Source organism: Colletotrichum karsti, assembly GCF_011947395.1.
Source record: "Colletotrichum karsti strain CkLH20 chromosome Unknown Scaffold11, whole genome shotgun sequence".
In the NCBI taxonomy this organism is placed as follows: Eukaryota; Fungi; Ascomycota; class Sordariomycetes; order Glomerellales; family Glomerellaceae; genus Colletotrichum; species Colletotrichum karsti.
This window is the reverse complement of record NW_024065911.1, coordinates 857,871-885,507: the sequence shown is the minus strand read 5'-3', so window position 1 is coordinate 885,507 and position 27,637 is coordinate 857,871. Positions and strand designations below refer to the sequence as shown.

The following is a 27,637-nucleotide window of genomic DNA, read 5'->3' as shown; positions in this document are numbered from 1 at the left end:
AAAAACCTCAAGTCCCGCCAGGAGGTTGCCAGATGCAGTACGCGCCCAAGGATCCCCTCCAATCCCGACTGAAGACTTGTTCAGCGCTGGCAAAAACGAATCTGGAAGATCAAAGGAACCGTCTACAAGGGGTTAGTAATGAATTTTAGAACGAACAGCAAGATGACTGACAGAACCATAATTCTTTCCATGCCTTCTCCAGTTCTGGAGTTGGTTTGCCCTTGTACGGACTTGGCTTCCAGAAGGCATTATCAAACTGGACATCCTCATATTCTAGGACATCATGAACTGGTGCTAAAGTCCGTGTAAGTGAAACGATGCTGTAAAATTACCAAGACTGTTGGTGTGGGACATACATAGGACGTTCAGACGCTTTACACATTGTTGATCTGTTGGTGATTTGGGGTGCAGGTAAATCCACATGGAGAGACCCAAGACGGCACAGCTAATAACAAACAGAGCCACTGCTAGCTTTTCAAGTAACGATTGCGTTGATGAACGGTTACCGTGAAAGGCCTTAAGCTCGTCGTCATGGAGCAGAAAAGCCTCAGCCTCCGGCTGTTCGTTCCCTTTTGCTTGATTAAAAGAGTTGAATCTTGCGTTCATGTTGGCGACTTTCGTCAAAGTGAATGATAGAGTGAAAAGGAGTTCATAACCGCGTCACAATTCAAAGGTTTTGGAACAGAGAAGATAAGGAGCATTCCCGAGAGTCCGGAACAACCCACGTTGACAAGCAGGGGCAACCTGGCACGCAATGACTCGCCACCTTCAATATCTTTAGCACATTAAATCATACTGAATGATCATACGAATCCAATAGATTGATTTGATTGCACATTTGCATCTGAAATAAGCCTTCGCGAAATGGCGGCCTCTCCGCTTCCAAGCCGCCCGACCCCGGCCTTCCTTCATCTAAACCATAACAACTTCTGACTCGGCAAGTTCAGAGAGCCAGTCACCTTCCCTATTAGTGAAGTCAGCCGACGTCGGAAAGCTTGTTTCACTCGGATCTCCTAGCCTTCAAGACTCAATCTACCCAAGCGGTCAGGGTCGTTGGGGGCCGGGTTACAACCATTACGGGTCAAAAGGCTTGATAGAAAGCTTGTTTGCGGGTGGCTTTCCGCTCCCTGGTGGAACGGCTCTTTGTTGACGTGAACACTCTGGGAGGGCTTCGAGAAACAGGTAACTAGCGGACGAAATTTCGCAAGGCAGTTATCACTATTCAAGAGTTTCTTGCACACATTTTGAGAAGGAGGGTTCCTCCGACTGCAGGTTACGGTTGTAACAGCAGTAAACTTGATGTGGACAAGACAGAGAGCCAGGCCCAATCATCCCGCCGTGTGCCATAACGGAATGGCCCTGGCATTCCCCGCAACAGAAGTTCCTGGGGCATGTCATGTAGGTGGAGCTAGCTATCACAGGACTGTCGGTAAACAGCGACTGACGTCTTCATTTGCGTCGATGTCGATAGGCCTGGATCCCTTCGTATTGCACTACAGCTTCCAATCAGGTCTCAGCTCTTATCAATGATAGACTGGATGCAAAGAGTCATGCGAGTTCGCGATGCATGTTTAGCCACATGGGTCTTCTCTATAAAGACGGCATCCGGCGTCTGTGGCTAACCACGACATCAGTCTTCCTCTACGCATCGAAAGAACTTGAATTCGCATCATCAACAATTCTTCTTAAATCTCACTTCTCCCTCATACATAGATATTACTACAATGAAGGCTTCAACTATTCTCTTCCTCGCCAGCGCCTCCCTCGTTGTTGCAGCTCCCACCGCACAGCCAGAGGCCAACTCTGAGGCCAGCATCTCATTCCTCGAATCCACTCACTACAAGAGAGAGGCCAACCCCGAGGCTGAGGCCGAGCCTGCCATCGAGTTTCTCGAATCCGTTCACTACAAGAAGGAAGCTGAGCCTGAGGCTCAGCCAGCCATCAACTTCTTGGAGTCCGTTCACTACAAGCGCAACCCCAAGGCCGAGGCGGAAGCCGAACCCGCTATCAATTTCCTCGAGTCAGTACACTACAAGAAGGAAGCTCAACCTGAGGCCGAGCCTGCTATTGAATTCCTCGAGTCTGTTCACTACAAGAAAGAGGCCCAGCCCGAAGCTGAGCCCGCCATCAACTTCTTGGAGTCCGTTCACTACAAGCGCAACCCAGAGGCCGAGGCCGAGGCCGAGCCAGCCATCGAATTCTTGGAGTCTGTTCATTACAAGAAAGAGGCTGAGGCAGAAGCTGCACCTGCAATCGAGTTCCTTGACTCTGTTCACTACTAAAACAGAACTACTAAGACCGAATCCCATGACGAGTAAGAGGGAGGAATCTTGACATAGCAAACTCAGCTAGCTTTGCATGAACCCAAGAGACTTAATACCAAATTTCTTTTTCCCGCATATTGACGAAAATGCTGATGAATGTCTGTACCTATGACGCGTGGTTTCGAGACAGGAACATTGGTGAGAGTTGGAGTCAGACACCACACCACAACTATCCAACACTTTCGACTGCAGCTTTTCCCTTCTTCAATGTTGTTTTTCGCCGCCTGAGTTCATATTCCATGCCATCTTGACATCCTCAAGATACAACTGAGTTTCCAAGCCAAATAGTTTCCCAACACTTAAGGACGGTTGTATTCTGGCACTGTTTATCCTAGGAATTCCGGAGTCGGGTATCAACTTTAAAAAGTAGTCTTAATGCTTTCAGTTTATATCGGTGTGCATTCTAACTGCAATTTCTGCTTTGATAATATGTATTCGATGTTCTGGAAAATGCTATAAAGATTCTATATCTGATAGGGCCTCGGACCACTAGTCTCTATTCGCGATCGAAGATACCTAGAAGTACACTACCACTATCGGACAGAAACTAGCTTCAGGCTTGTGTTCAACATCTTGAAGTTCACCACAGGAACTATGATCCTATAAGAATTCTGAAACGCATAAGACGTCGCTAGAAGAGCGATGAAGCATGTGGTTCCATTCAAATTCAGACCTCTCGCAGAGCCGAGAGTCACCCTAGAGATGCAACATCCAGCATCTTACGGATTACCACATCATCTCAGGTGCACTCAGTAGACTCTTGAACATCTACACTTGCTAGACTCTCCTGGCAACCTAAGATGCTAATTGCAGTTGGCCGAGGCCCTTCCAAATGCTAGGACCGACCTCTGAGAACGGCCCCTGTTGCCTTCAACTTACTAAATCAGACAACAAACGCCACGACACTGCAACACGACAACAACGTATTCATCGCAGTTTGTATTGTATTTCTTTGGTTCGATCAGCAGTTCCACGTGTTGAGAGGTTTGAAGTCATCGCCGTCAATCTTGGAGCGTGATACAACTCAAATGATATTATCTTCGCCTACCGATGAAAAGCATTTCGATAGGTCAGATCATCATGCACGTCGCCATCTGGAAGAACGGAGTCTGCAGCACAGTCAGCTCGGCTATGCAACTTCAGCAAAGGGAAGACCACTCATCGGATGATATGTGCGTCCACTTTCTTGCTGGTGCTGCCGTGTGATTGACCGCAAATCCGTGAACGCATCACGAGAAGATTGTACGGTGGTAGTTAGCAGTGCAACGTCTTACTGAAGGAGGCTCATAATCCGATGCATTCGGTGGTGGGATTTAAATGAGAGTGATGTCAATTGGCTCCCTCGGACTCGAGTAGTACTTTGCCCCAGCATGGGCAATTCTGCGGTTGAGGGGTCATGGCAAGCGACTGGATCTTCCAGGGGCACTCCTGCAGCGGTGGATGAACGTCGAAGAAACGGTGGGTTAAAAATGTCCAGTTTCAACTTTCAAGTCAACATTAGACTCGGCAGCGAGTTTGGATTCCTGTTGAGTTGGTCAGTTAAAGAAAGCAATAAATGGTGCCATGAGTGTCTGGCCGGATGCCTGCATTCCAATCTGCGGCGCGGGCTCCGGTGCCGACACGATCGCATGCGTAGACTCCGGCAGCATGGACGCGGCTTTTCTTGGGCATGGTGCTGGGGCCGGTCGATGCGACTTGGTAGGTGTTGATTGTTGGGGTCGCCGAACGGGCCCGGAGACCGGGACCGGGATGCACTTGAACCATGCCTACAGCCGATCAGGGAACGATAACCAGCAACGGGGTTCTGTCGCGGGTTTGGGCTTGAGTGAGGCAGTTGGCTGACAATGAGAGATCTCAGTCATTGTAGAACTCCTTACCTGAGGCGCTTGAAACGCTTGCGAGCAAGCGTTACTCTGGGTTTAGGTGCTTCAGGTCGGTGTGTCGCCGTCTGGGATCAGCGGTCCCCAAGGTGAGGTTGTGTCGTCTGTTCCTGAGAATGTCGACTTTCAAGAAAAGACAGCACTGGCACTCCCAGTATTAGATCGCTGGACTATCTATCTATTTGCATATCAGAGGGGGAAAAGACACGACGAGGATGTTCATGGCGCTCTGGGACCCCACCATCTTCAAGGGTCGAGGCGGGGGTTAAGAGATGCTCGCAAAGAAAGATTTCCTCACTAGACGGATCAGCCATGGATCATCATATAGTTCTACGGGTACTAATTGGTAATGGTTCGGAGCTCTCCTGAACTCTTCATCACAGTTGTTGGATGACCGCTGAGAGTATAGCATCCGTGATTTCGTCATATTTGTGACTGACATCTACCTACGTGCACCTTCAGCGCTACACGTGGTGTGACCAACTCCGCAGCATCGCTTACATTTGATCCCATGTCAACATCCTAGCCTGCTCTTGCAGCTTCAGATCTCTAACTACGGAAATATGTCCAAAAACTGTCATGGTTCCTGTCTAGTCCATGGCCTCATTGGTTTCTTGCATTAGTACTTTATCTTGCTGGTGGTGGCTGTCGTTGAGATCACAAGTCCCAACAGTCAGCACCGGGTCAAACCTCCCGCAGCCGCTAACAAGGAGCTCAATGCTTCGTGTTCCTCCACTGAGAGTGAGCGGCCACAACGTTTCGTTTTCTTATTTACTACCTGCCGTTTTCCTTCTCATTTTCTGAACTGTTGAGCTTTTCTAACTGCTTTAACTTGTGTCAGACCCTTGCCGTCAAAAGCGTAAAACATCACTGCCATTTCGTGGCTATTTCTTGTTCCTACCCTTGTGTGCCGGATACGACTCGGAATGCCGGCATCGAAACAGACTCATCTGCTGTCAATCGGTCGCGAAAGCATCGAACCATCAAAACCCGCTGCTCGACTTGAATTCCTCTGCCATATGCTTATCTTCGGGTACTGAGCGGCTGAAGGCAACAAAGTCACAAGGTTCATTCATGTTCACCCGGACTTTTCAGTAATCAGTTTATTCGGCAGCATTGAAATAAGGACTTCTGCGCCGCTGCAAGCTGGCAGTCACACGAATGCACGTTGTGTGAGTTGCCGCCTCCACGAAATTGCCATCTCGAGTTCTCGCATCTCATCACGCTTGTGCTTACCGGTGTCCTGGTGAGCCAGCCTTTCCTCCAGCAAGTTCGCTCATTGCTAAGCTAGACCAAAGACCAGACGATGCTGTGCTCCTTATCAGCGGTGGCGTCTGCTGCCGTTGTGCTTTTCGCCACTTGTCTTATCGTTCACCGAATTCGCAGTTATGCTCGCATTCGACACATTCCAGGCCCCTCGTGGGCTCACTGGACTGATCTGTGGCTTATTAGAGCTCAGCTCAGTGGAAAGCTCTCGTTTACACTGCAAGATCTCTGCAAGAAACATGGTGCGTATCCGTTGTTAAGCTCCCGTCCGGATCTACATCCTCTACACCGCATACCACATTACCCAGACTTCCTTGCAGCACATTTATCCGCGAAGCTCATCTGTGAGCTTTCAGTGAATAACATTTCCACTCATCAGGACCGATCATGCGGGTCGCGCCTAACTGGGTCGTCTGCAGCGAGGGCGACGCACTGCGTGGGCTCTGGGCAGCCCGCTCGCCCTGGAAACGAGGCCAGTGGTATCGAGGTCTGCGTTTCGATCCCTACTCGGATAGCGTATTCACCGCCTTGAATGACAAGTACCACGATACTCTCCGTGCCAGACTCGCCGCTGGGTACGCCGGAAAAGACGTCGATGGCGTCCAGGAATTGATAGACGAACAAGTCAGTGAGCTTGTCAACCTCCTAGAGACTCGCTACCTCTCGACCGACACCGAGTATCGCACAGTTGACCTTGCCGCAAAAGTACAATTCTTTACCCTGGATGTCATCTCCGCCCTAGGCTTTGGCAAGAAGTTTGGTTATCTGGAAGCGGACGCCGATGCGCTTCGGTACATTGAGATCACTGAGAAGTCAGTCCCTGTACTACTGGTCTTCGCCCTTCAGCCCTGGATGTTGAACATTCTCCAATCTCCCGCGCTCAAGTTCCTCTTTCCTGACGCGAAAAACATTATCGGCATCGGAGATGTAATGCGGAAAGCGACTGAGGCTGTTTCTGAGCGTTATGGGGAGAAGCCCATTGTCAAACGCGACATTCTTGGCTCATTCGTGTCTCATGGGTTGACACAAGAGCAGGCCGAAGGAGAGACTACTGTCCAGATCATCGCCGGCTCCGATACCACCGCCACAACAATACGTTCTACCATATTATTCATCATAACTAATCCACATGTCTACGCTCGTCTACAAGCCGAAATCGATTCTGCTGTACAGGAAGGGCGCATCTCTTCCCCAATCACAGACGCAGAAGCGAGGAAAATCGATTATCTTCAAGCTGTTATCAAGGAGGGCCTGCGAATCTGGCCCCCGGCGACAGGTCTATTACCCAAAGTGTCTCTGCAGAATGAAGTACTTTGCGGAACTCATGTTCCCGCGGGAACCAACGTTGCATGGTCGCCTTTCTCGGTCATGAGGGAAAAGAAAGTCTTCGGTGAAGACGCGGACATGTTCCGACCCGAGCGATGGCTTGACATATCCAAAGAACAACATCGTTTGATGGAGACCCAGGTCATGCTGTTGTTTGGAGGAGGAAGTCGATGGGAATGCCTTGGCAAGAACATTGCGATGATGGAGTTGAATAAAGTTTACGTTGAGGTGAGTTGTGTTGCCTCGCTGTCTCTTCGATGACGACGCCGATGAAATAGTGATTACTGACCGAGAACATCCAGCTTTTAAGGAGATTTGACTTTGCAATCGTTGATCCATCGAAGCCGTGGAGCTCCGTGAACTTCGCGGTGCACATTCAGAAGGAGTTTAACGTCAAAGTGACACGGCGCGCTGTACCTGTCTGACTTAGGTTAGTCGCACTCATAGGGCGAGCCATCTCGTTTTCGTAATCCTAAATCCTCGGCTAGGGCGCTGGTACACTGCGTCCCCGTCCTCCAGGGACTATCTCGAGGTTAAATGGGTACCGTAAAACAAGGGGCGAGCTTGACTCAATGAACACACACGAAGGTTCGCGGCATAACTCCCTATCGACCAGTAGGATTGAAGCTTACGGAGATGAAACGTCGGGGAATGTCGGCAGCTGGCCGTTACGGCGTCGAGGCATAGGTAGGGCCGAGCATCTACAGTCGATTAGTGATCATAAGTAACAGGTTTTCTTTGATGTTGTCGGTGTCTGCGTCCGGATCCCGGGGTTTGGACTTGATACTTAATTTCTTTGCGCTTTGACGAGACACAAACTCCCCCCAAAGCATTTCAAATTGTGCTCACCTCCCTATGTCACGTGGTTTGAGATGCCTTGGCTCATAGAATTCATCACGCCCTAAGGCGTAGGCGGTTGTAAAGATCATCCGTTAAACCTGATTTATCCCCACATACCGGACTTGTTCTGCTCTAGTCGAGAACGAGAACGAGAACGAGCGACCATAACGTGATGCGTACGTACATGTAGTCGCCTTTAACATACAACGCGCCCAGTTTTGGATCTAGGGCGTGTAAAAAACACACCGAAAAACAATGTCGAGTTTGCGAAGGGCATCTGGCCAGGGAATGGGGACTGGACCCCAAAGTCCAATGACGACCGATGATCCTGCAAGCGCCGGCGGCGGCACATATCCTCGCACAACGGAATCGAACGATACACACAGTCACATCCAGGACCCGTCTTATCTCGATCAACAAGTCCTTGATTCGCTTCTTGGGCTAGCTTCCGGTCAGCCGGAGGGAAGCAGCTTCGGCGGCGGAAATCCGCCTCCGTGGGCGGAAACGGGCGCCACCGGGTCCGGCACTGCGTATCCCGGGTTGAACGCCGAAACCTCCGGTCACATTTGGAGCGGCCATATGGCGTCCACTGATTCGATATCCCACGAGAACAATGTAGCTTGGCTCGGCAACGATATTTCATACGAACCCGAGGATCCAGCCCGTGAGCTCAGCAATCTCCAGTGGCCGCTCCCTGGACCGGTATCGAGGCCTTCAGACAACATCAACTGGTCCGAAGCCATCGATCAACAGGAATTTCCCGGCAGACGCAGCCTCCCTCGAAGGAGGAGCCGATATCGATATATGCAATCAGAGCAGAGAGCCGTTCCGATCCCAATATCCGCCTCGCCCTCGTCTCCCCAAGAGTCGGGCCCGTTGCAACGCTGGAAGGATTCTCCGCCTCAAGACGAGCCGGCGACTATGTCGGCCATATTTGATGCTATCAGGTCGCCTCGAGCTCATCTTGAAGGACCCACGGAGTGCTCCCAGCCAGCCTACTCTCGAGTCCACTCTGGCACAAGTGCAGACAGTGGCGGCAGTAGCTCTTCGATGCAGTCTGCAGGTTCTGCGTGGTCTGGAATATCAGAAGCGTCCAGAGGTCGGCGTGCTGGATTTGGTCCGCTAGGCCGCGTCCGCCAGGGTCGTGTTGGAAAGAAGCGTATCAGTGCCGTGACGAAAGACAGTCGTCCATTCAAGTGCACTTTCTGTTGCGACAGCTTCAAAACGAAGTACGACTGGGCTCGACACGAGAAATCGCGACATCTCAACTTGGAGTCCTGGGTATGTGCTCCTCGAGGCGGATCGGCTGTGTCAACAGTAACGGGTCGACCTCATTGTGCGTACTGCAGCGCCATAGACCCTTCAGACGAGCACTTGGACGAGCACAACCACAGCACCTGTCATGACAGGCCGATTGAAGCTCGCTCCTTTGGTCGAAAGGACCATCTTGTTCAGCACTTGCGCGTCATGCACAAGCTGGAAAAGCTGCCGCGCTTCGATGACTGGAAAGTCCAGTCTGCAGAAATCACGTCCCGGTGCGGATTCTGCGATACGCCGCTTCCTACTTGGAGCAAGAGAACCGACCACCTTGCAGGACACTTCCGGAAAGGCATGACGATGAGGGACTGGAAAGGAGAACATGGCTTCACGCCCGAGGTCGCCAAAGAGGTCGTTCATGGGTTGCCCCCGTATCTCATCGGATCCGAATCGTTGAGTGTCGTGCCTTTCTCGGCTACCAAACAAGGGACTAAAGACCACTTTGCTCAGATTTTATCACGGACACATGGGTACGAGGAAGCCCACTCCAGCACCACCGACTTAGAGACGTCAACCCCTCTCCCTTCACCATCCGTTCTTAGTTCGAGAGCCGCAACTTCGAAAGCGTTCACGGAGATACTCGAGCGCCATCTGAAACACTTCTCCGACGAACAAATTGCGCAAGGACTGGTTCTTACGGACGAGATGCTGAGACAGGAGTCGAGACGGGTTATTTACGATAGCGACGACGGCTGGAATACGAGTTGTGCGGATGACGGGTTTTGGCTGGCCCAGTTTCGGAGCCGCTATGGTCTTGATGAAAGAAATGATGGCCAAGATAAGAATACACAAGAAAACTGAGCTTCATCTAGCCGCTCTCAATGGCATGATACTGCTATTTGATCAACGATCCGGTGTTGTCTATGTTCTTATGTCTCTATCAATGATTCGAATGGCTTCCAGGCAGTCTTCATCGTGGAATCGAGGGGCCACAACTTGGATTGCACATGGAACACCGTCGCTCGCTTCTGGGTTGTCTGGGCGATGTCAGTGTCCTGTTCGATAGAGCACAAATTTCTGCTGGTTGACTTCACTCACAGTCGGCTTCGAATGCTGATGTTGCCTTTTGGTACTCTGGGTCCTCTTCTTTTGACGCCAAATTGTACGGAATGATGCCAGCAGGATACTTGTCATGTCAGCACAATTCATCTGCGATATACGGTGCGCAACTTACGTCCAGAACGTTCCACATCAATGTATACACCGGATTACCATAGGCATCGTGAGGTACAGAAGTACTTATAGCTCCTGGTCCAAGAACGACGTCAAGATCGTGTTGTCGCCAGGTCTTTCGCCAACTTTCGGCGTACGCGTCTCGAAGACCAAGGAACTCGCTTAGCTGATTTGCCAGATCCGCATCGGGAGATACGGGAGGCTTTGTTTTGGTGAATGGGTGAACGCCGCGCCTGACGGACGGAACAAGAGGTTCTCCGATCTCATGCTCAAGAGCGTCGAGACCAGGCGATCCCAGGGCGAAGTATTGGAACCCCAGTCTACCCCCAACCCCAACACTACAATCGGGGTCTGATGGCAATTGAATAACGTTGTGTCCTGACTTACGCAACGCCGATATCGCCTTATCAAGGGCCCGACGTACCGGCGGATGTAGGCGGTACTCCGGATCTTCAGGAAGTACTCCGATGGTAAGGCGTTTCGATGCGTCGAACTCTCGCGCAGTCCAAGGAGTGTCCAATGCAGTTGCGTCGTACTTCCAAGGCTGGCGTGACAGGACAGTCTCCATGAACAAGGCGAGGTCGTCCGCCGAGTTAGCCATTGGCCCTGCAACAGGGGTCACGCCAGGCAGACGGAGCTTTGGGAAGGGATAATATGCCTGTCCGCCGAAAGGTGTCCGGTCTGCCGTCGGCTTGAACCCATAGATACCGCAGCACAACGATGGGATTCTGATGGAGCCGGCTATGTCGGTACCAATGCCCAGCACCGAACCTCGGAATGCCACAAGAGCACCTTCGCCACCAGTTGAGCCACCAGCAGTCAGAGTAGTCTTATGAGGGTTCAAGGTTCTACCAAACACGTTGTTCTCTGAGTCCGCAGTCTACTGAGCTGTTAGTGAGGCGCCTGGTTGACCACCAGAGCAGAGTAACAGACCATCATCGTCTGCGGAACATTTGTTTTGCAAAACAATACGGCTCCGGCGTCGAGGAGGAGGTCGACCATGGCCGAGTTCGAGCTCGGAGGAGCCCTTTTTAAGAACTCGACGTAGCCAACTGTGGCATGATGGCCTTTCACTTTGAATGAATCCTACTGCTATTAGCTATGGGATCACACCCGCTGCGCGCTCAAAGGTTGTCTTTACCTTCAGACTGATCGGAAGACCATGCAGAGGGCCAATAGGCCTCCCTGTTTCCTTGAGATGCTTGTCCAACTCCTTGGCTCTCGCGATGCCCTCGTCGAAAAAGACTTCAGTTAAACAGTTTACCTAATGGCGTGCTGTTAGCGAGTCGCCTTTCCGGACCATTCAGGATACCCACAAGCTGCTGTGCCAGAGCCGCTCGTTTGCAGAATGCAACGGTGACCTCTTCAGATGTCAAGTCACCTTCACGGATCTTGTCCAAGAGATGTCTCGCGCTAAACGTGTCTGTGATTTCCAGTTCTCTTTCCGTCAAGAAGGCCGACTTGCGGGCAACTCCGAGTGAAATCAACCTTCCATCCTGAGGCGTTCCTGTGCCACGAAGTTCTTGCAGCTGCTGATCCGGAATTATCCATTCGCGGGGTATAGCTTCTTGTTGCTTTGCTCGATGACGGGCAGCAATAACTTGCCATTCCAATGCTGCAGGCATTGCGATGATGCTTTTGGCAACTGAGTCGAAGAGTTTGAGAAGGGAAGACGATGATCTGCAACTTCAGATGACAACCATGCATAAGGAAGAACGACCGTTCAAGCGAGCTTCAATGACTGGCTTATCAATATGCGTCTGGACAGTCTGTTGGTCTCGGGTTGACATTGACGTTATCAACCAAGCCGCCGGCAGCGTGGCGGCGCATATAACGTCTCGATTGGGAAAGAGATGCCGCCGCGGACATCTGGGGTGCCAAAACGGCCGGTGCCGAGGCCACAGTGAGGTGGGTGTCCTGGCATATCAAAACCGGCAAATGGAGTCGGGAAAGGCAGATCTCAAGCATCTGGGATACTGTCCGATACAATCCTATACAATTATTTAACAGACAGCGTTTGTCAATCGGCAACTGTTACCCAACCTAGCTTGGGAACTGCATCATTTCCCGAAAGTCTTCTCTCCGTCCCTCCGCACCAGGGTCAGCCGCCAGCAAATCCGACTCAAGCCGTTCCGAAGATGTCGGGTCAAGACTCCGCTCATGTACCCTCCCCCGGGAACGCCTTTTCGCCAAGCGGGGTTGCAGTGCCACCCATGCGCATGCCGCACCTGGACTTCATCTATCGGATCGTTTGCGACATGGATCCCAATGTGTCCGAGATACGCAATGTGGATAACACGGGTATCACGCGTCTTGTGTTGCCCATTTGGAAAGGCTCAGTCAAAGGACCTCGGATTGAGGGTGAAATTGTGGAAAGGAGCGGTGCAGACTGGGCTGAGCAAGTGACCCCGGGCAAAGTATGTTGAAGCTGATGTCACACACGTTATCCTCACTGACAGCAACAATTACCTCAGGTATTCTCACGACTAAATGCGAGATACACCCTCAAGACCAACGACGGGGTCTTCATCCTTGTCAATGCGCATGGCATCTATCGCAGCGGGCCAGGGCAAACGGAGAAGCTAACCCCCACGGTATCTCAAGACGAGGTGGAGTATTTCACCCACATCAACTTTGAAGCACCAGGAGGAAGTGCGTACGACTGGATGAATGGAGTTTTTGCACTTGGTGTCATGACGATGTTTGAGGGACGCCCTATCATTGATTGCTATCGGCTCACGAACTTCCCCGGTAAGCCGGCAGAGAGGCTTTGATACAAGGATGGATTTTGACACAGCTAAACGTAGGGGATGGAGGTATGAAATAGACATACATGTACTATCGCAAGATTGGACCAAGTTGAAGCACCTTGCCCTCAGAGACTGAAAGAACACACCCAAAAGATAAACAAGGGTCCAGCAGGAAAAATGCAAGTGTCCTTCTTCGCACATCTATCTAACCGAACATGGCAATTTTTGTGCAAGCTAGATCTTCATACGCTTCTCCACCAGCCGCCAGTACCGAGGGGCCAGGGCGGTCCGAATCCGTTTGCCCCAGATGATCATCGGGACATACAACAGTCCAATAACGAGAGATATAGCGCCGCTGAGGATGTACATGTTACTAAGACCCATGTTTGACATCCAAGGGACTAGAGCGGACGGCACACCAACGCTGACTGCGTTGCGGATGAACGCCACGCCGACGAAAGCCTCGGCGGTGAGCTGTGATAGAAGAGTCAGCACTGAAAGCAACTTAGATTACATGAAAGGGAATCACGTTACCTCTCTGTAAGTGTCAATGAGAAGAGTGAAGGTGATATCTCCATTGGCACCAAGACCGAACGCGAAGAACGCGCCACCAATGCTGGGGTAGATCCAATGCATCCCCTGTCTCTGTCAGTATTGTGTTATGGATAGAGTTTACCCCAGACTGAGCTTACCCTGTCTGCTGTGACTCCAAACATGACAATTCCGCCAGCCATGGTGATTACAGGCAAGAAAAGGGGGTAGAGTCGCATCTCAGGCTCGAAAAGCCCACCATTCCTTTTGGCCAAGCGCAGCACCGCCCAGTCTGCAAATGGACCGCCGTAGAGACTGCCAAAGATATTTCCAACGAACGGACCAAGGGTCATGTAACCAATGGATGCCGTGTCGAAATTGTACGGCGGTGCGGAAAACACGACTGAGACAACCGACATGAAGAGCACCAACCAGCAAACCCCCGAAGCGAATTGCAAGGCGGTAAACATGACGTGCGGGAGGGTGATGACGTGGAGTGGCAGGACGAAGACTCGTACAAGGGACTCGGAGGTTGGAGTCACAAGACGCATTCGTTCGCGGTAGGTGTTCAAAGGCAAGCTGGGCGTGATATTCGACTGTGTGTAGTTCAGTTCGAGTCCGTTCTTCTCCATGCTCTTGGTCTTCGTAAGGTCGTTTTCGAACTCGGGAGTCCCTGACTCGAAAGCTTGACGTTCACCGACCGTGACAGGCACGTATTTTGTCTCCTCGTACAAGAAGACGAACATTACGAAGAGGACCGTGAGGGCGATTGACAGAGCATAGTAAGACCATCTCCATCCTTGAGCAACAGCCTGGGAGCCAGCTGCCAAAGGGGTGAGGAAACTTCCAACCATTACCGCCATGAAGTATAGACCGTTTGCGGAACCTCGCTGGTGCACGAAAAAGATGTCGGCAATCTTGGATACGTGTCAGAGAGACTCATCGCTGGAGTATTGCGACGAACTCACCGTCATCTGCACAGCAGTCTCGTTGATCGCACCGGCAAGTCCAGTGATGACGGCCGTGACGATCAACTCAGCGTATGAGTGCATCGAAGATGTCCACCATGCTGCGGCAGCCAACACTGCCGTTGAGGCTAAGTACGTGAGTCTTCGGCCATATTTGATCGTGAACGGGATGAAAAATATGCATCCAGTAGCAAGGCCTGCGAGTTGAGCTGACTGGGCATGGCTGAGTTGATCGATGGTAACGTTCAAGTCGACAGTCATTTGCTGCCAAAACACGGTCTGGATTGAAAGACTGCATCTCGACGTCAGATGTCTTGCAGTCTCAGACGCAGGGCCCGAACTTACTTGGTAAAAGCAGCAACGGTCACCCCCATAGCCAGACTGTAGTTGAGGTATTTGCGCCATTTGCTCCAGTTCTGAGTTCAAGGTCATCAGCCAAGTAACAAGATGCGTTGCCCGGCATTTAAATCGACGTACCAGGGGGTCGTTCGGGTCCGAAGACGGGACGGGCGAAAGAATGAAACTGGATGATTCTGTGGCTTGTTCATCTAAGTTTTGGTCAACATGAAGCCAGCGAGGACGAAGAATTTGTCTTACAGCTTATCAATTGAACGGTTCCAGGTGGAAGAGTGGTGCTGGGAGCACCTGCCGATGCGGAGACATCCATATGATGGTCTGGTCTTGAGAAAAGTCACGATAAGATAGAAAACCGCTGGAATTTCCAGTGTGAGTCGAATGTTTTGATACTAGGGACCAGCCTAGCCTATTGTTGAGTCGTGAGAGGCCAGAACAGCATCGTGAAAGCAGGCAGGAAACCTTTCGATATATCTTGAACAAACCTGCTTGTGTAGTTGCAACTACCGACTTCTCACATCCCATCACTTCTGGCTTGTGCGGCGATAAGCCATGCGTCCGGGTTTACCCCCTTTGGGCATGTTAGACTCCAATTGGCGATCATCCGCAGCCCAGCTCTCACAGCCTGTCAAAATGCAAGATAACACCATACAATCATTTGGCTCTGTTGCATTTGATACCGGGGTTGGGCTGCGTTCCCGCGTGGTTTGGAGATATGTTTGGATAGCCGCCGCGTGAACATCGCAACCTTGATACCACACCCCTTCACAAGTTCACCGGCCATCCCTGCAGCAGCTTGTCAGAAACCCCATCAAGCCCCGTTTCCAAGCAGCTTCAGCATGACAACCGGGAACTTTATTCGTCTTAGCGTATGCCTCCCCGCATTTTATCAACGTGCAACAGGCGTGCTTTGGCCCCTGGATCGAGAGTCCGAGCCATGCCCCTTCCGGTATATATATGCGCCTCGGTTTCTTCTGCCTCTTCGGAATAGCTTATCTCCTAAAAGATCCTGCCCTGCATCTTGGATAGATACTCCCACCGGTCATCGGGTGTCTCCAGTCCACCGAAGAAAGCAACGTACGGGATCAGTCCAAGAATACGAGTACGCCCACCGCCCGCGGCATCAGTGTCCACTCAACAAGAGCGATCTGCCAACCATGGTTCGTTCCAGGGGAGGTTGCTCCAACTGCAAGCGGCGGAAGCGGAAGTGTGACGAGACCCGTCCAGATTGCCGGGCATGTCAACACCGCGGGATCCAGTGCGAAGGCTACAACACACCTCTGAAATGGACCAACGGCATAGCCTCGCGCGGTCGCTTTGCTGGTGCTGCTATCCCTGACGTTACTCTTTGCAGCACGAGCTCCGAAGCAAGCAATCTCTCAAACCATTTGCCGAGCACAGATAGCCCCGGCCCACCCGGAGCCGAAGTCATGACGCAGGCCGGCTCCGCCTCCGAGTCTGGGGTTGTTTCTCCCTCGGCGCCATCCCCCAGCGCAAACAATGACCCAAAACGGCAGCTCTTCAAGAAGTGTAAGTAGCTGCAACCCCGTGATCTCGTTCCGAAGATACTGACTTGTACCTCGAGTCCTCTCCGCCGGCTTGCATCGACTGTATACGACAGAGAGTCACAATTGGCTCCAGTCACACTTTGAAGACATGGCAAAGAGAAGCCAAGCCTTTTTTGTTGTCTGCACTGCGATCCAGGCATACCTAGACGGCGGCTTTTCTGTAACTGCCATGGAGCATGTGGACCATGCCTTGCAAACATTCCGAGCGGAACTGGAAGGTCGGCATGGCTCGTTAGATGTCTCGACGATGTCTGCCGGCATTCTCCTATGCACTCTATGTGTAAGCATTATCAAGCTTCAAGCCCCATCACTGCTGCACACGTTGCCATAGTATTCATATTGAGCAGCTGACCGCATTTTGAACGGGACGAACTAACTTTGGCCACCCAGTTACTACAAGCGCGACCCTGGACCATGTACCTTCAGTTGATGGCAGACCTTTACCACTTGGACACGAAACTACACATGCTGGTGCCTTCTGCCGACCATGACTTCGCAACACGTCACTCTATTGAGGTCTTATCAGTAATGGATTTGCAGACCTCCGTAATTGGAAGGATCAGTCCGAGCATGGGTGTCTGGCGCCAATTAAGAAAGTTGCAAGACAGCTGGGAAGGAGGTAGATTGGGCGGCGTAGAGGTGGTCTCGGGGCTACCGAGGTCATTCCTAGATATCCTGGCTGACCTTGTGGACAGTGAGCGGAAAGACATAGAAGCCCGCCTCTGGGCATGGCCGGGCGAGATGGGTGTACATGCCCAATGCATTCTCTGGGACTGCTGGCGATACACGGCAGTCTTGGATGCAAGAAGGATCGAGAGGCGGAAGAGGGTCAAGACTGATGCGGCAGATGAGCTATTATCACCACCAACGGAACTTATCATGTGCCGTCTCATGGCATCCATATACTCCCTATTCCGAGCGGTCGAAATGCCGGCGAATCACCACCTTCTTGTTCACAACGGATTGATTTATCCTCTGGTCATAGCTAGCTTAGAAGTACCACTACTTGTTGCGCATCCGGAGTGGAAACAAGTTTTGGACGACGTTCGGGGTTCCTTTCTCAGAAAGGATTCTTTCCATGCCATGAAAATGGTTGACGAAGTTCTCGAGGAGGCGTGGAAAGAGGGCACGGATACGTTTGACATTGAGAACGCCGCGCGTAGTCGGGGCGTTGAGCTCGCAGTCTTCTAGCGAGCCTCCACGATAATGATCATAATGATTTCATTTAATGGAAGTTTTAATGGACCCAGACTATGAAAACCGGCAGATTGACCAGAGCACGGAGACCCCCTTGAAAACCAGATGACCCTGATGATCAGTTGCAGCAAGATGATCCCGATTCCTTTGCGTTTACAGGCAATTCGGTCTTGTCACCCGCATACTTTGACGTCAGATTGCGATTTGAAGGAACATCTAGGGCTGGATTGGAAGTAAAGAAATCAACGGGGTTTATATGCAGCTGAATGGTCTCCACGGGCCTATGAAGGAGGTCAGTCAATAGGCGATTCTTACAAGAGGAAAATTGTGAGGCGTGTAACTTACATCACGGGCCAGTCTTCAACTCTAGGATTGTGCGTGAGACCGAACACACTCCAGATGACGATATCGCTCTGCAAGACGTCGTCACATCGCGCAGCTGCGTCCGCCACGCCTTCTTCCTCAATAGTACTTTGAAGCGTGTATCGACCGCCGGCGTAAAGTTCGTCGTCCTTGTACTTTGTCACCCACATATGATGCTGGGCGAAAAGCGCTCTCTGTGCCTGGCGACTTCGCGGATCTGCCAGTAGAAGCTGGGTGGGTGGAGGAACGATTTTGTATCCAACCGGCTTTCCGCTGACGGGGTTCTTCTTGCTGAGATTTTGAATCTTGAATAGTCGGGCATTGTGAGGGGCAGCATCAAGGCCAATAGAAGTGGTGATTTGCGTTTCCTGGACGTTGTATGCGTTGCCGTTGGGGTTGGTCCTGACATCCATCTGGACGGGGAGTGATTCCTGCTGAATAAGAGTGTTTTCGTGACCATCAATGGCTGGATCGATTCGCACACAAAAGATGTGCTGATGGTTCTGGGCAAGGACCCCAGGCGAAACTATGTTACCCCAGGGTGCTGTTTTGCCGGCATCAATGTTCACGGCAGACAAGATTCCAGTGGCACGAGTTTCGACTGTGATCCCTCCAGCTTGGTCGAATTTGTACTTGCACGAAACATCAGTGAAATGATCTGCGCAGTCATTGAGAGTTGAAAGTTTTGGACTCACGTTGAAAACGTATTCGTAGTTGGCCACCGTCAAAATGAACTGAATTACAAGTTCTCGTCGACGAGTCACAACAGCCCGGTTAGTTCTCCAGTTTGTGTGCTTCCAACCAATGCCGTTGTCCTGCTCATGGAGGCAGATGACGTTGTTCGAAACGTGAGCTGATCCGTCAGGCCGATTCAGAACACCATCGAAATACTACAATCAGTGAGCTGAAAAGCCTTCATGTTTGCCGACATAATGGTGACTTACCTTGATGACTCCGAGACAATCGCATCCGAGTTCAAGGTTATTGGCACAATGCCCAATTCCTCCATCACCAAAGTCAAAAGCCTGCTTGCGGTGGAATGGGCTGCGAGGGTCGGCATACGGAACCGTCATGTCGCTGATAGACAGACGATAGAGTACGCTTCTCCCATCGTACAGAACGTCATGGATAACGGCGCCCTCCCGCGGGTTGAAACTGACGCGCATCCTCCATTTCTGCCACTCGACCAAACTCTCGTCCTTGACGCTAAAGCTGGGACCATTCGGCTGGAGAACGTTGAGTTCCCTCAAATCTTGCCGCATTTTCGTGTCAAGAAGCTCGGGAACATATTCCGAAGGTTGGCAATGGTCGATGACACCCTTCTGTCGGGGCTGGGGGAGATGAGAGTCATATTCGCCTCCGGTGGCCAGCTCGTCGATGCGAACAACCTCTTGGTTGACCCAATCTACCACCGGGATACGGGGGAGAGGGTAGCTGTAGAAGTTTGCATCCGGATTCTTCTTCCGGGTGTCAATTGCAAACACTAGGGCCTGGAAGTATCGCCGGTTTTCATCGTGAGTGTCGAGACCGCCGTACGGCCAGGGCTCAATCACAGCTTCGAATCCTTCAGGAAGTGACAATGCCTCGATCTTGGACTTGAGCAAAGATGACTCCTGGCAGATTCTCACTGTCTCTTGGAGTTCATGCCTGTGGAATACGTCAGCCTATGCCTGGCAAGGATCACATCAGACAAGTGAACCATGGGACACGCACAGAGTGAAGCTGGGATGTACATCCGTCTGCACGATTTTCTGCCATGTACGCTCACGTTTACCCAAGTCGACGATGGCCTCTATGGATTGAGGCTCTTTCATATCGGCGACGGCAACATAGTGCACAGAAGCAAGGCGAGGCGGCCTCGGCGTCTCCGGAGTCAATTGTCCAGCATGCTCAAGATCCAGGAACCTGATCAAGTCTGCCTTGTCCGGCTCTCTCAAATAAATGACACGGAAGTGAAGAATGGTGTTTGGGTGCAAGCCTCTAATGACATCCGAGGCTAAAGTAGTCTCGTCGATGCTGAGGGGCGAGAGCGGGTGCGCATAAGACAATCCAGAAGACATGTTGAAGCTTAGCAAGCAAAGAAAGTTGCAAGTATTTCACCAAGAAAACCCGAGGTAATAACTGAATCTGCATTTTTCAGACGTCTTTTATACATCACCTGCAGACGGAACACATTGCGCACCGCGAAATTCAGACGGCTTCATCCTGTCAAGTCGTACAAGATGCTAGCGTTTACCTCTTTCAGGCAGGTCGACCCGCCAATCATATCTCTGGATCTCAATCAAGGGACAGTGGAGATGATGAGGTCTGCCGGGTCACACGCGGCATCGCGAGGAGCTTATCGGCATCTTATGGCCTTGGTGGCTTTCAAGGGTTCCCGGTGCCCGCGGACCAAAAGAATTGAGTCATCTTATGGCTATCTATCAGGAGAAAGATGAACTTCTAGAGCAAGTGATCATGAAGCTTCGTCTGGCTTGCGTCTGCAGTGACTGACGACATGATGACTAAGAAAGAGAGAGACTCAAGGGTCAAATTGTCAATGGCCTGCGCCGTTCGATGCATCACCTTGCTAGGGTCAGAGTTTCTCAACGCGGAAAAGCGCAGAATTCGGGCGAAACTCGACACCGATTGAACTCTCCAAAGTGACGCGACGCGACGCCTGAGCACCCTCCGAAATGGCGTCTACAAGTGCATCACCCGACTCAGCCGCGGCTAGAGAACGCGGCAATGACTTTTATCGAAAGGGAAACTTTGCTGAAGGTCCGTCTTCGAGCCATTGACCCTACCTACACCTCGCATCCATCCCATGTTGACAGCCCCTTGTAGCGGAGAAGGCATACAATGAAGCGGCGTCGCTAGCCCCTGAAGACCCCGCACCGTGGTCCAACATCTCGGCCATCAAGTTCGAACAGGGCGATTATTCGGCTTCTCTGAAGAACATCGAAAAGGCGTTGTCCCTTACTGCTTCAGAATCTGATGATGAACCCAAGAAGCAGAAGTTGTACACCCGGATGGTGAAGTGCCACCTGCACTCCAATTCTCTCGACAGCGCAGAGGACGCCGTAAAGTATCTCAGCCGCGATGCACCAAGCGATAGCCTGCGCGCCTCTCTGGAGGGCATGAAGAAGCTCTTGGAATCTGCACCAGACGAAGACAAGCTGCGCAAGCAGACGTTGGACCGAGTCACTCGGTACAAAGGCTCTCTGTTTGCCTCCCTTGCCTCGAACGCTACGACCACACTGACCAGTACCACAGGCAAGATGCTCCTGAGTATTACGCCATGGGCCACGATTTGGCCGAACCTCTGTTTGATGCATCACTCATGTCCGCGGTCGGGCCGAAGGATGATATATCTTTCCTTCTCTGCGGTAGCGGTGATGCTCGTCACTTATTTGCATCAATCGCCCACCTGGGTCTCACCGAGATGATGCGCCAGCAAGGGCCCGGAGTTGACAAGCAGTCATTCGGGAGAGTGCACTTCACCATCCTCGATATCAATCCCGCGGCGCTTGCGAGGACCCTCGTCATGTTCGACATGATTTTCCAGTACATCATCCTCAAGGCCAAGAGACTCCCGCGGATCGAGGACGCGCTCACGTGCATGGCTTATGTCTACTCGTCGGCTTTCATCCCGCCGTTCGTTCTCATGAAGCTGATGGAGCACATCAGGACTTTGATCGACAGGTTGGAGGAGGGCGGCGATGTCCTGGGTCTCATTTATGTTCCTGAGGATACCAGGGCCCAGGTCATTCGTAAGCTGAAGCAGTGGACTGAGGATCTTGGTGAGCAGTACGCTCCCAAAAAGATCCGAGCACCTCTGCTGGCCAACTTTCACAAGACAGATGAGCAAAAGAAGAAGGTGTTTGGCGAGGATCCTGTTGACAAACAGAAGGAAATCGAGGAAAGACAGCGAGATTTCAAAGAATTCGGAGTGGTCTTTGCGAACGACGTCTTCATCGGCCGCCGGGAGCCAGAGCTGGGCGCGCTGCTGGAGGCATTCCGTTCCGGCGCCCCCGAAGCGAAGAAGAACTTGGAGCAGCATATCGATGCTAACTGGAAGACGAATCCCACGGTCCTCGATATGGACTACGAACCAAGGCGACACGAAGAAGTCGACCCCAGCGCACCCAGCTACGAGCTCCTCCCAACACTGGACTGGGATCCCACGAGCTTGATTCACAACCTGTCGATTCCTGTCAAGGACGCAGAGAAGAATGATGTGATCAAGAGCCTTGAGGAGTTCTTCGACTACCTGTGTGTCGCGACAATGTCACTCACCGACCGCATGGATATTGAGGTGATTTCTGGGGAAATGGCAGACGTGCTGGACCGCATTCGATACAATAAGTTGGAGCATCGCTTGCAGAAGCCAAGCAGCCCGGACGGGCTAGACGCTACCAAATTCCCCCGCCAGTACGATCGCATTCACATGAGCAACATCCCGTAAGTTACATCACGATGTCAAGGCCGGCTGGGCTGGAAAGCTAACTTCCCAGGGATTACATCGGCGGTCCACTTGCCGCGCTATTGTACGGAGGACCGGTCCTTCGCGAGGACCGACCCTCTAACCTGAGATTCAATAACCTGCTCAACCCTCCGATGTTCGACAGCCACGATCATTTCCTCGCAGAGTACATGCTCATGTCTGACACCAAGCAAGTCTCAGACCACTTTGGGCTTGTCCGCGAAAAGGACGCTAATGCACCTGCGGTCCCCGAAGACTTCATGAAGATGTTAATGGGCAATACATTCATGGCCGAGAACTACTTCGTCTGGGCCCGTTCTGGAACAAAGCGGATTCCTTCGAACAGGATGATGCCTCGATCTAGTCTGGAACACTGGCTCTACGGCCATCTTCTCAAGATATGCCTTCCTTACCCTCGCCCTACGTGGAGTGATCGCCCAGTTCACGCTCCGCTCAATTTGACGGCCTTCCTGCGGATCGTCAACCGGATGCACGAAGTCGGATACCCGGCGCACTGGCTCTCGGGGATCCTGTCCGCCGTCTGCGAAGGCAACATTACGACGACTGCCCGCGCGCCTCGAGAAATCGTTATGCACCCGGAAAGCCTGACGAAATATGCGCAGCGCAAGATGAGCCTGAGCCCTTGGAGGGCTGAGTTCACCACACTGCTCAGCCTCTGGCGCCGGCTATTGCCTTTCGGCGTCATCGTTCCCGAGCATACGCTGGTTCCAGCGGAGGAGATTATTGAGTGCACCATCACCTTCCCCAAGTTCCATGAATATCAACGTCGAGTCATGCATTTCGCGCTGGCATTTGTAGACGATTCCAAGGTTGACGCCTCGCAGCCTGACCTTCGGAAACTTCTTCTGGAAGATGAGGAGGGAGATGCGTCTGACACTGCGGCCAACTTCCGAGAAAAGGGCATTCACCTCGTCACAGCTTTCAAGTTCGTCACGGACACCAGGACGGCCACTTTCTGGATGCGTAAAGATGTCGTCGACCACATCACACAAGGAGGCTCCTGGAGTGCAAGCATCTACCGCACTGACAACTGGGAAACACTTCTCGATACAATCGTCCCCGCAGCCCCAGCTCTGCGGCGGCTTGGCCCTTGGACACGAGCATAGACAAAAATACAGATCAAATAGAATGTCAACTTGCAACCCATTCGAACTGAGCCACCAAAAATTTCAAGACATGTTCATATCGTCTGGTCCGATTTCTTTCTAGTTTTACGGCATTTGCTAAATATCTGAAGGCCCATCGTTGTCCGTCATCACAGATCCACTGCACCAAAACCAAGCAACCCTGAGATGACCCATAGTGAGCCCCTGCCCTTAGTGGGACACACGCACAATCTCGCCATCGCGATCCGACATGAGCTCTCACAGGCTCGACGTTTACCATAAGCTGTTAGACGCCTCATTGGCTAAGTGGTATAGCGCCTCACTAGTAATGAGGAGATCGCCTGTTCGATTCAGGCATGAGGCAACACAGTTTCTTTTTGTCCTCGCTGGAGGCACGATCCAGAGTTCGAACTGCTGACTCGATGTTCTCTCATGGTACATAACTGAGAATCTCCCGCACAACAACCCTTGGTCCTTTTTGATCCATTAAACCCATGGCAATGTACTTGCCCATCGGTGGTGAAACTGCCACTCGAGCAACACCCTCCTCCGGAAACTTAAGACATCCTACCTCACCCATACTCCTCACCCGCCACAGCGTGGCGCCTCCCCTAACATCTGTTGTCGCAACTGTCGCGCCGGACGGGGAATAGACAGCGTCTTGGAAAGGGACTGAGTGATAGTACTGTCGTCGCCAGCACTGAGCGCCGTCTCGCCAAAGGTAGATGTGGTTGACGTCGCAATGCATGTAATCGAGGCCGTTGGTAGCAACGGCGGACACGGGTCCTATGACGGGGTAATTGATCATCTCCTCCTCCCTCCTGTACCCAGCACCGTTGATGCCCGGCGTAAGCGGCATGATATGGACTGCCCTGTCTAATGCTAGGACGATATTCTTGTCATCTGATGTGAACTGCATGGACCTGACCGTGAAGTTGCCTGTCCGCCACGTACCAGCCGTTGGTAAGGCAGCTCCCTTCAGCTTCCAGATGACGAAGTTGCCAGTGTGCGCAGTCGCGACGCAGCGCCCGTCGTGGGAGTACGTCACGAAGCAGTCTCCGGCAGGCATCTTGCCGAACGGGCCTCGTTGTTCGAGGAGTTTTAACTTCTTGGCGTCAAATCGGCTGAGCCGACCCGAGTCCTCCAGCACCATGAAGAATTTGTCGTCGGGGGAGATCGCAGCGGATGCGAATGTTCTTTCGGACGACTCGTAGCTTTTGATGACATTGCCATTCGCAGACTCGATGAGGTACAACTTCTCTGGCGAGACCACAAGAAGACGCTCCCCAGTGTGGGAGAACACGACGGATGGTGCTTCCAATCCTCGGCATCGGATCGTGCAAGCAACCCTAGAGAAGGATGTTGCGTAGTGATTGGGCATTCGCGCCCAAACGTGATCGAGGGCTTGCTCGGCGTCGGGACGTAGTTTCGGGTGAGAACACATCAGGTCTTGGATGAACGTGACGCAGGAGGTCGGCAGTCCTAGGCCCTGGAGCCTTTCATTTGGAAAAGATCGAGCATCCCGAGCATATTCCCGAAGGGCCTCGAGGCCTTCACCGAAGGAATGAGCACATGTGAGTATGAAATGGAGGGTCTCTCCGGCAGCCCACATGTCGGCCTTCTGGGCTGCGATGTCGGGTGATAGATCATCTGTCGTGGAAGAAAGACCTATAACTTCCGGGGCCATGAACCCGATAGTGTCTCCAACAGCAATAGACATGCTGATGGTGCGTTTGGGTCGCTTGCTAATCCCGAAGTCGGCAATCTTCACCCACCACTCGCCACCTGGCGGCTGAGTGCGGATGAGTAGGTTCTATGCGGCGTTAGTAGAACTGTCAACGAGCTTAGCCTAGAGGAAGATCGTACCGATGGCTTCAGCCCTCGATGAGCCAGGCCGAACTGATGGATGTAGGCCAATCCACGGAGGACTTGGCGGATGATGAGTTTCCCGTGGTTCTCAGGAATAGGGCCTTGGTTCATCAAGTGTGCGTGCAGATTGCCTTGCGGCAGGAATTCCATGGCGACGAACACTTTCGAAGGAATTTGATACCATCCCAGTGTTCTAACAAAATATGCTTCATACTGCGAATAAAGTCAGCATCCGCGCAGGCCTTCAAGTGCGAGGAAGTCTTACCTCTGGCTGGGAAAAGACTAAAAGCCCCTTGAGCTCGTTCACGATATCCACATCGTCATCATTCCTGTTCCTGGGCCGTGGTATCTCCTTGACTGCTCTCAGCTGTCCAAAGGACGGACCCACGATGCACTTCTCACGGAAGACCAGCCCGACTCCGCCGCTGCCCAGGTACGATTCACTCTTCCAGTGCTCTTCCTTGACCGGTCCACCGTCGGCGCTCGCATGGATGACGGTCTCGTCGGGTCCGATCCTGACCGGCAGCTCGGTCCTCTTCACGAGCTGCACGGTGTCGTCAGTGAACGTTGCGTCCATGTTGCGGTTGAGCGCAGTCGCCGTCGACTGGGAGAAATGAGAGCATCTGCGGTGCCCTTCAAGGGGGAGAAACAGAACACATCCTGTCGCGGCCGTACGCGACTCTGACCGATCAAGAGATGTGTGCGAGGGGAAGAAATTGAAGGTGAGAATGAGGAGGTCATATTAGAGTCGGCGAATAGAGTTCATGACGTGTGGCAGCCCCGATGAAACTCTTCAGAATTTGCACTGTATTTCAACATGTCGTTTAATGCCTTTGAAGGTGATCTGTTACTCGCAACAGTGCGCATTTGGCGTGGCGCTCAGACAGACACACCTCGCAAGGATCTTATGGCTGGAAACTTCACCATCCAGGGAATGGTCGTTGCGAATCTGTCATCGCTTTGAGCTTGTCGGTCTCGCTGAAACTATTTTTAATCATGTGGCCCGACGCAACTAGGCATGGCGATGTTTGCGCGTGAATGTGATGCGATATGTGCTATGAGACTGGACAGTTAGGCACGGAGACCTCTCAGCCGCCATCAGAATCATAGTAAGAAGACAGTAGGGTGGTCTGATGTCTATAGGTCAACTACTATGGTACGTTCCACTGGCGTTATGGCACTGGTTTTCTAACTGGGAAGTTGGTAAGACTCTTGATCATTCCAGTAAGATGCGGGTGAGGTAATCTGGGGTGTCTCGGGAGAGCATGGCTGTTTGATGAGAGAGCGTCTACGTAAGACAGAACATGAAGACTTTCCAGAGTTGCCCGGACTGTGACGAAGTTTTCCACAATTCGGATTTAAAAAAAATATGCTGTAGCAGCTGAATGTTGTGAACGTACTTGTTCGTGAGATACTTTCGTCAGGCAAGCTGAGTTTCTCACGAGATTTCTACTTTCTTGTCGTGTGGTTGTAACTGATAGACGCCAGAGAACCTGACTTGATGCATCTAACCAACCCATTTTGCCGTTTCCTCCAAGCCATAGCAAACTTGTCTTTGAGTCGTTTCCGCGGCTTGGAAGTAAACTAGCGAATCCACACACCCCACTGACTGGCATGAGGTCTCTTCGTGACGGGGCTCACGATTCGCAGCAACCACAGTAGGCCCCAGCAAGCGCGAATGTCTTCATCGAATCAGATCATTGCCCAGATCGTCTAGTTGGTTAGGATGATACGTTGTGGTCTTGTTACGCAGCAGTTCCGTGTTGACGGCGGTTCGAATCCGCCTCTGGGCATATTTTTTGACTTATGCTTTGATTGAGTGTTTTCTTTTTCTGTATTTCCCCACCCCTCCGCGAAGATGTGCAGCGGTTATGAGGATCTTTTCGTTTCACTTTCTCTGCAACTTTCTTTATGAAATCTGAGTTATTTCCTCCAATACTTGCATGCAAACAGATGTGCGAACATTCGTCCGGATCCAATACACTTGAACCTTGGAAACTTGGGACAGGTACACGCTCAATCAACTATAAGCCTCCAGACACACCCCGTACAGTCCATTTTCATTATCAGAGCAAAGCTTTTAAGTATCTTTGGGCCTCTTGCGTCAAACTTTCGAGCTCAATAATGGTTCGATTTCGAGATTTGTCAATAGTCAAAAATGGATAATTAAGAGAATGCATCCCTTGAACATGACTGAGAAGGGAATTTCCTAACGTATTACTGAAACAAACGACGTATAAGTACATGCTGTTCGATGTTGAAACGTTGAACATTCGACGCCCTCAGTCCTGACTCCTGAGCATAATCATACATGTAGTC

The 27,637-nt window shown here is 51.7% G+C and overlaps 8 protein-coding genes across 8 annotated transcripts; 4 read left to right on the top strand and 4 right to left on the bottom strand.

Annotated features, from left to right (window-relative positions):
• Positions 1-1,724: 1,724 nt before the first annotated feature.
• Positions 1,725-2,282, top strand: CkaCkLH20_04373 (uncharacterized protein; the record flags this gene model as incomplete). The annotated part of the gene is made up of 1 exon (XM_038887092.1): positions 1,725-2,282. The coding sequence occupies one exon, from the start codon at positions 1,725-1,727 to the stop codon at positions 2,280-2,282; it is 558 nt and encodes a 185-aa protein (XP_038747796.1).
• Positions 2,283-5,857: 3,575 nt separating this feature from the next.
• CkaCkLH20_04372 (benzoate 4-monooxygenase cytochrome p450) lies at positions 5,858-7,221 on the top strand (the record flags this gene model as incomplete). The annotated part of the gene is made up of 2 exons (XM_038887091.1): positions 5,858-7,024; positions 7,099-7,221. The coding sequence occupies 2 exons, from the start codon at positions 5,858-5,860 to the stop codon at positions 7,219-7,221; spliced, it is 1,290 nt and encodes a 429-aa protein (XP_038747795.1).
• Positions 7,222-7,948: 727 nt separating this feature from the next.
• CkaCkLH20_04371 (benzoate 4-monooxygenase cytochrome p450) lies at positions 7,949-9,754 on the top strand (the record flags this gene model as incomplete). Its single annotated transcript, XM_038887090.1, has 1 exon — positions 7,949-9,754. One exon carries the CDS (start codon positions 7,949-7,951, stop codon positions 9,752-9,754), a length of 1,806 nt encoding a protein of 601 aa, XP_038747794.1.
• A 60-nt stretch (positions 9,755-9,814) lies between these two features.
• On the bottom strand, positions 9,815-11,751 carry CkaCkLH20_04370 (general amidase; the record flags this gene model as incomplete). The annotated part of the gene is made up of 6 exons (XM_038887089.1): positions 9,815-9,930; positions 9,992-10,079; positions 10,128-11,006; positions 11,060-11,212; positions 11,268-11,390; positions 11,443-11,751. The coding sequence occupies 6 exons, from the start codon at positions 11,749-11,751 to the stop codon at positions 9,815-9,817; spliced, it is 1,668 nt and encodes a 555-aa protein (XP_038747793.1).
• Positions 11,752-13,110: 1,359 nt separating this feature from the next.
• CkaCkLH20_04369 (MFS transporter) lies at positions 13,111-15,042 on the bottom strand (the record flags this gene model as incomplete). Its single annotated transcript, XM_038887088.1, has 7 exons — positions 13,111-13,350; positions 13,411-13,515; positions 13,569-14,324; positions 14,376-14,667; positions 14,721-14,791; positions 14,853-14,923; positions 14,973-15,042. 7 exons carry the CDS (start codon positions 15,040-15,042, stop codon positions 13,111-13,113), a joined length of 1,605 nt encoding a protein of 534 aa, XP_038747792.1.
• Positions 15,043-17,612: 2,570 nt separating this feature from the next.
• CkaCkLH20_04368 (copper amine oxidase 1) lies at positions 17,613-19,917 on the bottom strand (the record flags this gene model as incomplete). The annotated part of the gene is made up of 5 exons (XM_038887087.1): positions 17,613-17,775; positions 17,840-18,489; positions 18,553-18,747; positions 18,802-19,504; positions 19,571-19,917. The coding sequence occupies 5 exons, from the start codon at positions 19,915-19,917 to the stop codon at positions 17,613-17,615; spliced, it is 2,058 nt and encodes a 685-aa protein (XP_038747791.1).
• Positions 19,918-20,532: 615 nt separating this feature from the next.
• CkaCkLH20_04367 (putative tetratricopeptide) lies at positions 20,533-23,449 on the top strand (the record flags this gene model as incomplete). The annotated part of the gene is made up of 4 exons (XM_038887086.1): positions 20,533-20,617; positions 20,684-21,062; positions 21,113-22,300; positions 22,354-23,449. The coding sequence occupies 4 exons, from the start codon at positions 20,533-20,535 to the stop codon at positions 23,447-23,449; spliced, it is 2,748 nt and encodes a 915-aa protein (XP_038747790.1).
• Positions 23,450-23,879: 430 nt separating this feature from the next.
• On the bottom strand, positions 23,880-25,895 carry CkaCkLH20_04366 (calcium/calmodulin-dependent protein kinase type 1B; the record flags this gene model as incomplete). The annotated part of the gene is made up of 3 exons (XM_038887085.1): positions 23,880-25,262; positions 25,316-25,531; positions 25,584-25,895. 3 exons carry the CDS (start codon positions 25,893-25,895, stop codon positions 23,880-23,882), a joined length of 1,911 nt encoding a protein of 636 aa, XP_038747789.1.
• Positions 25,896-27,637: the final 1,742 nt, after the last annotated feature.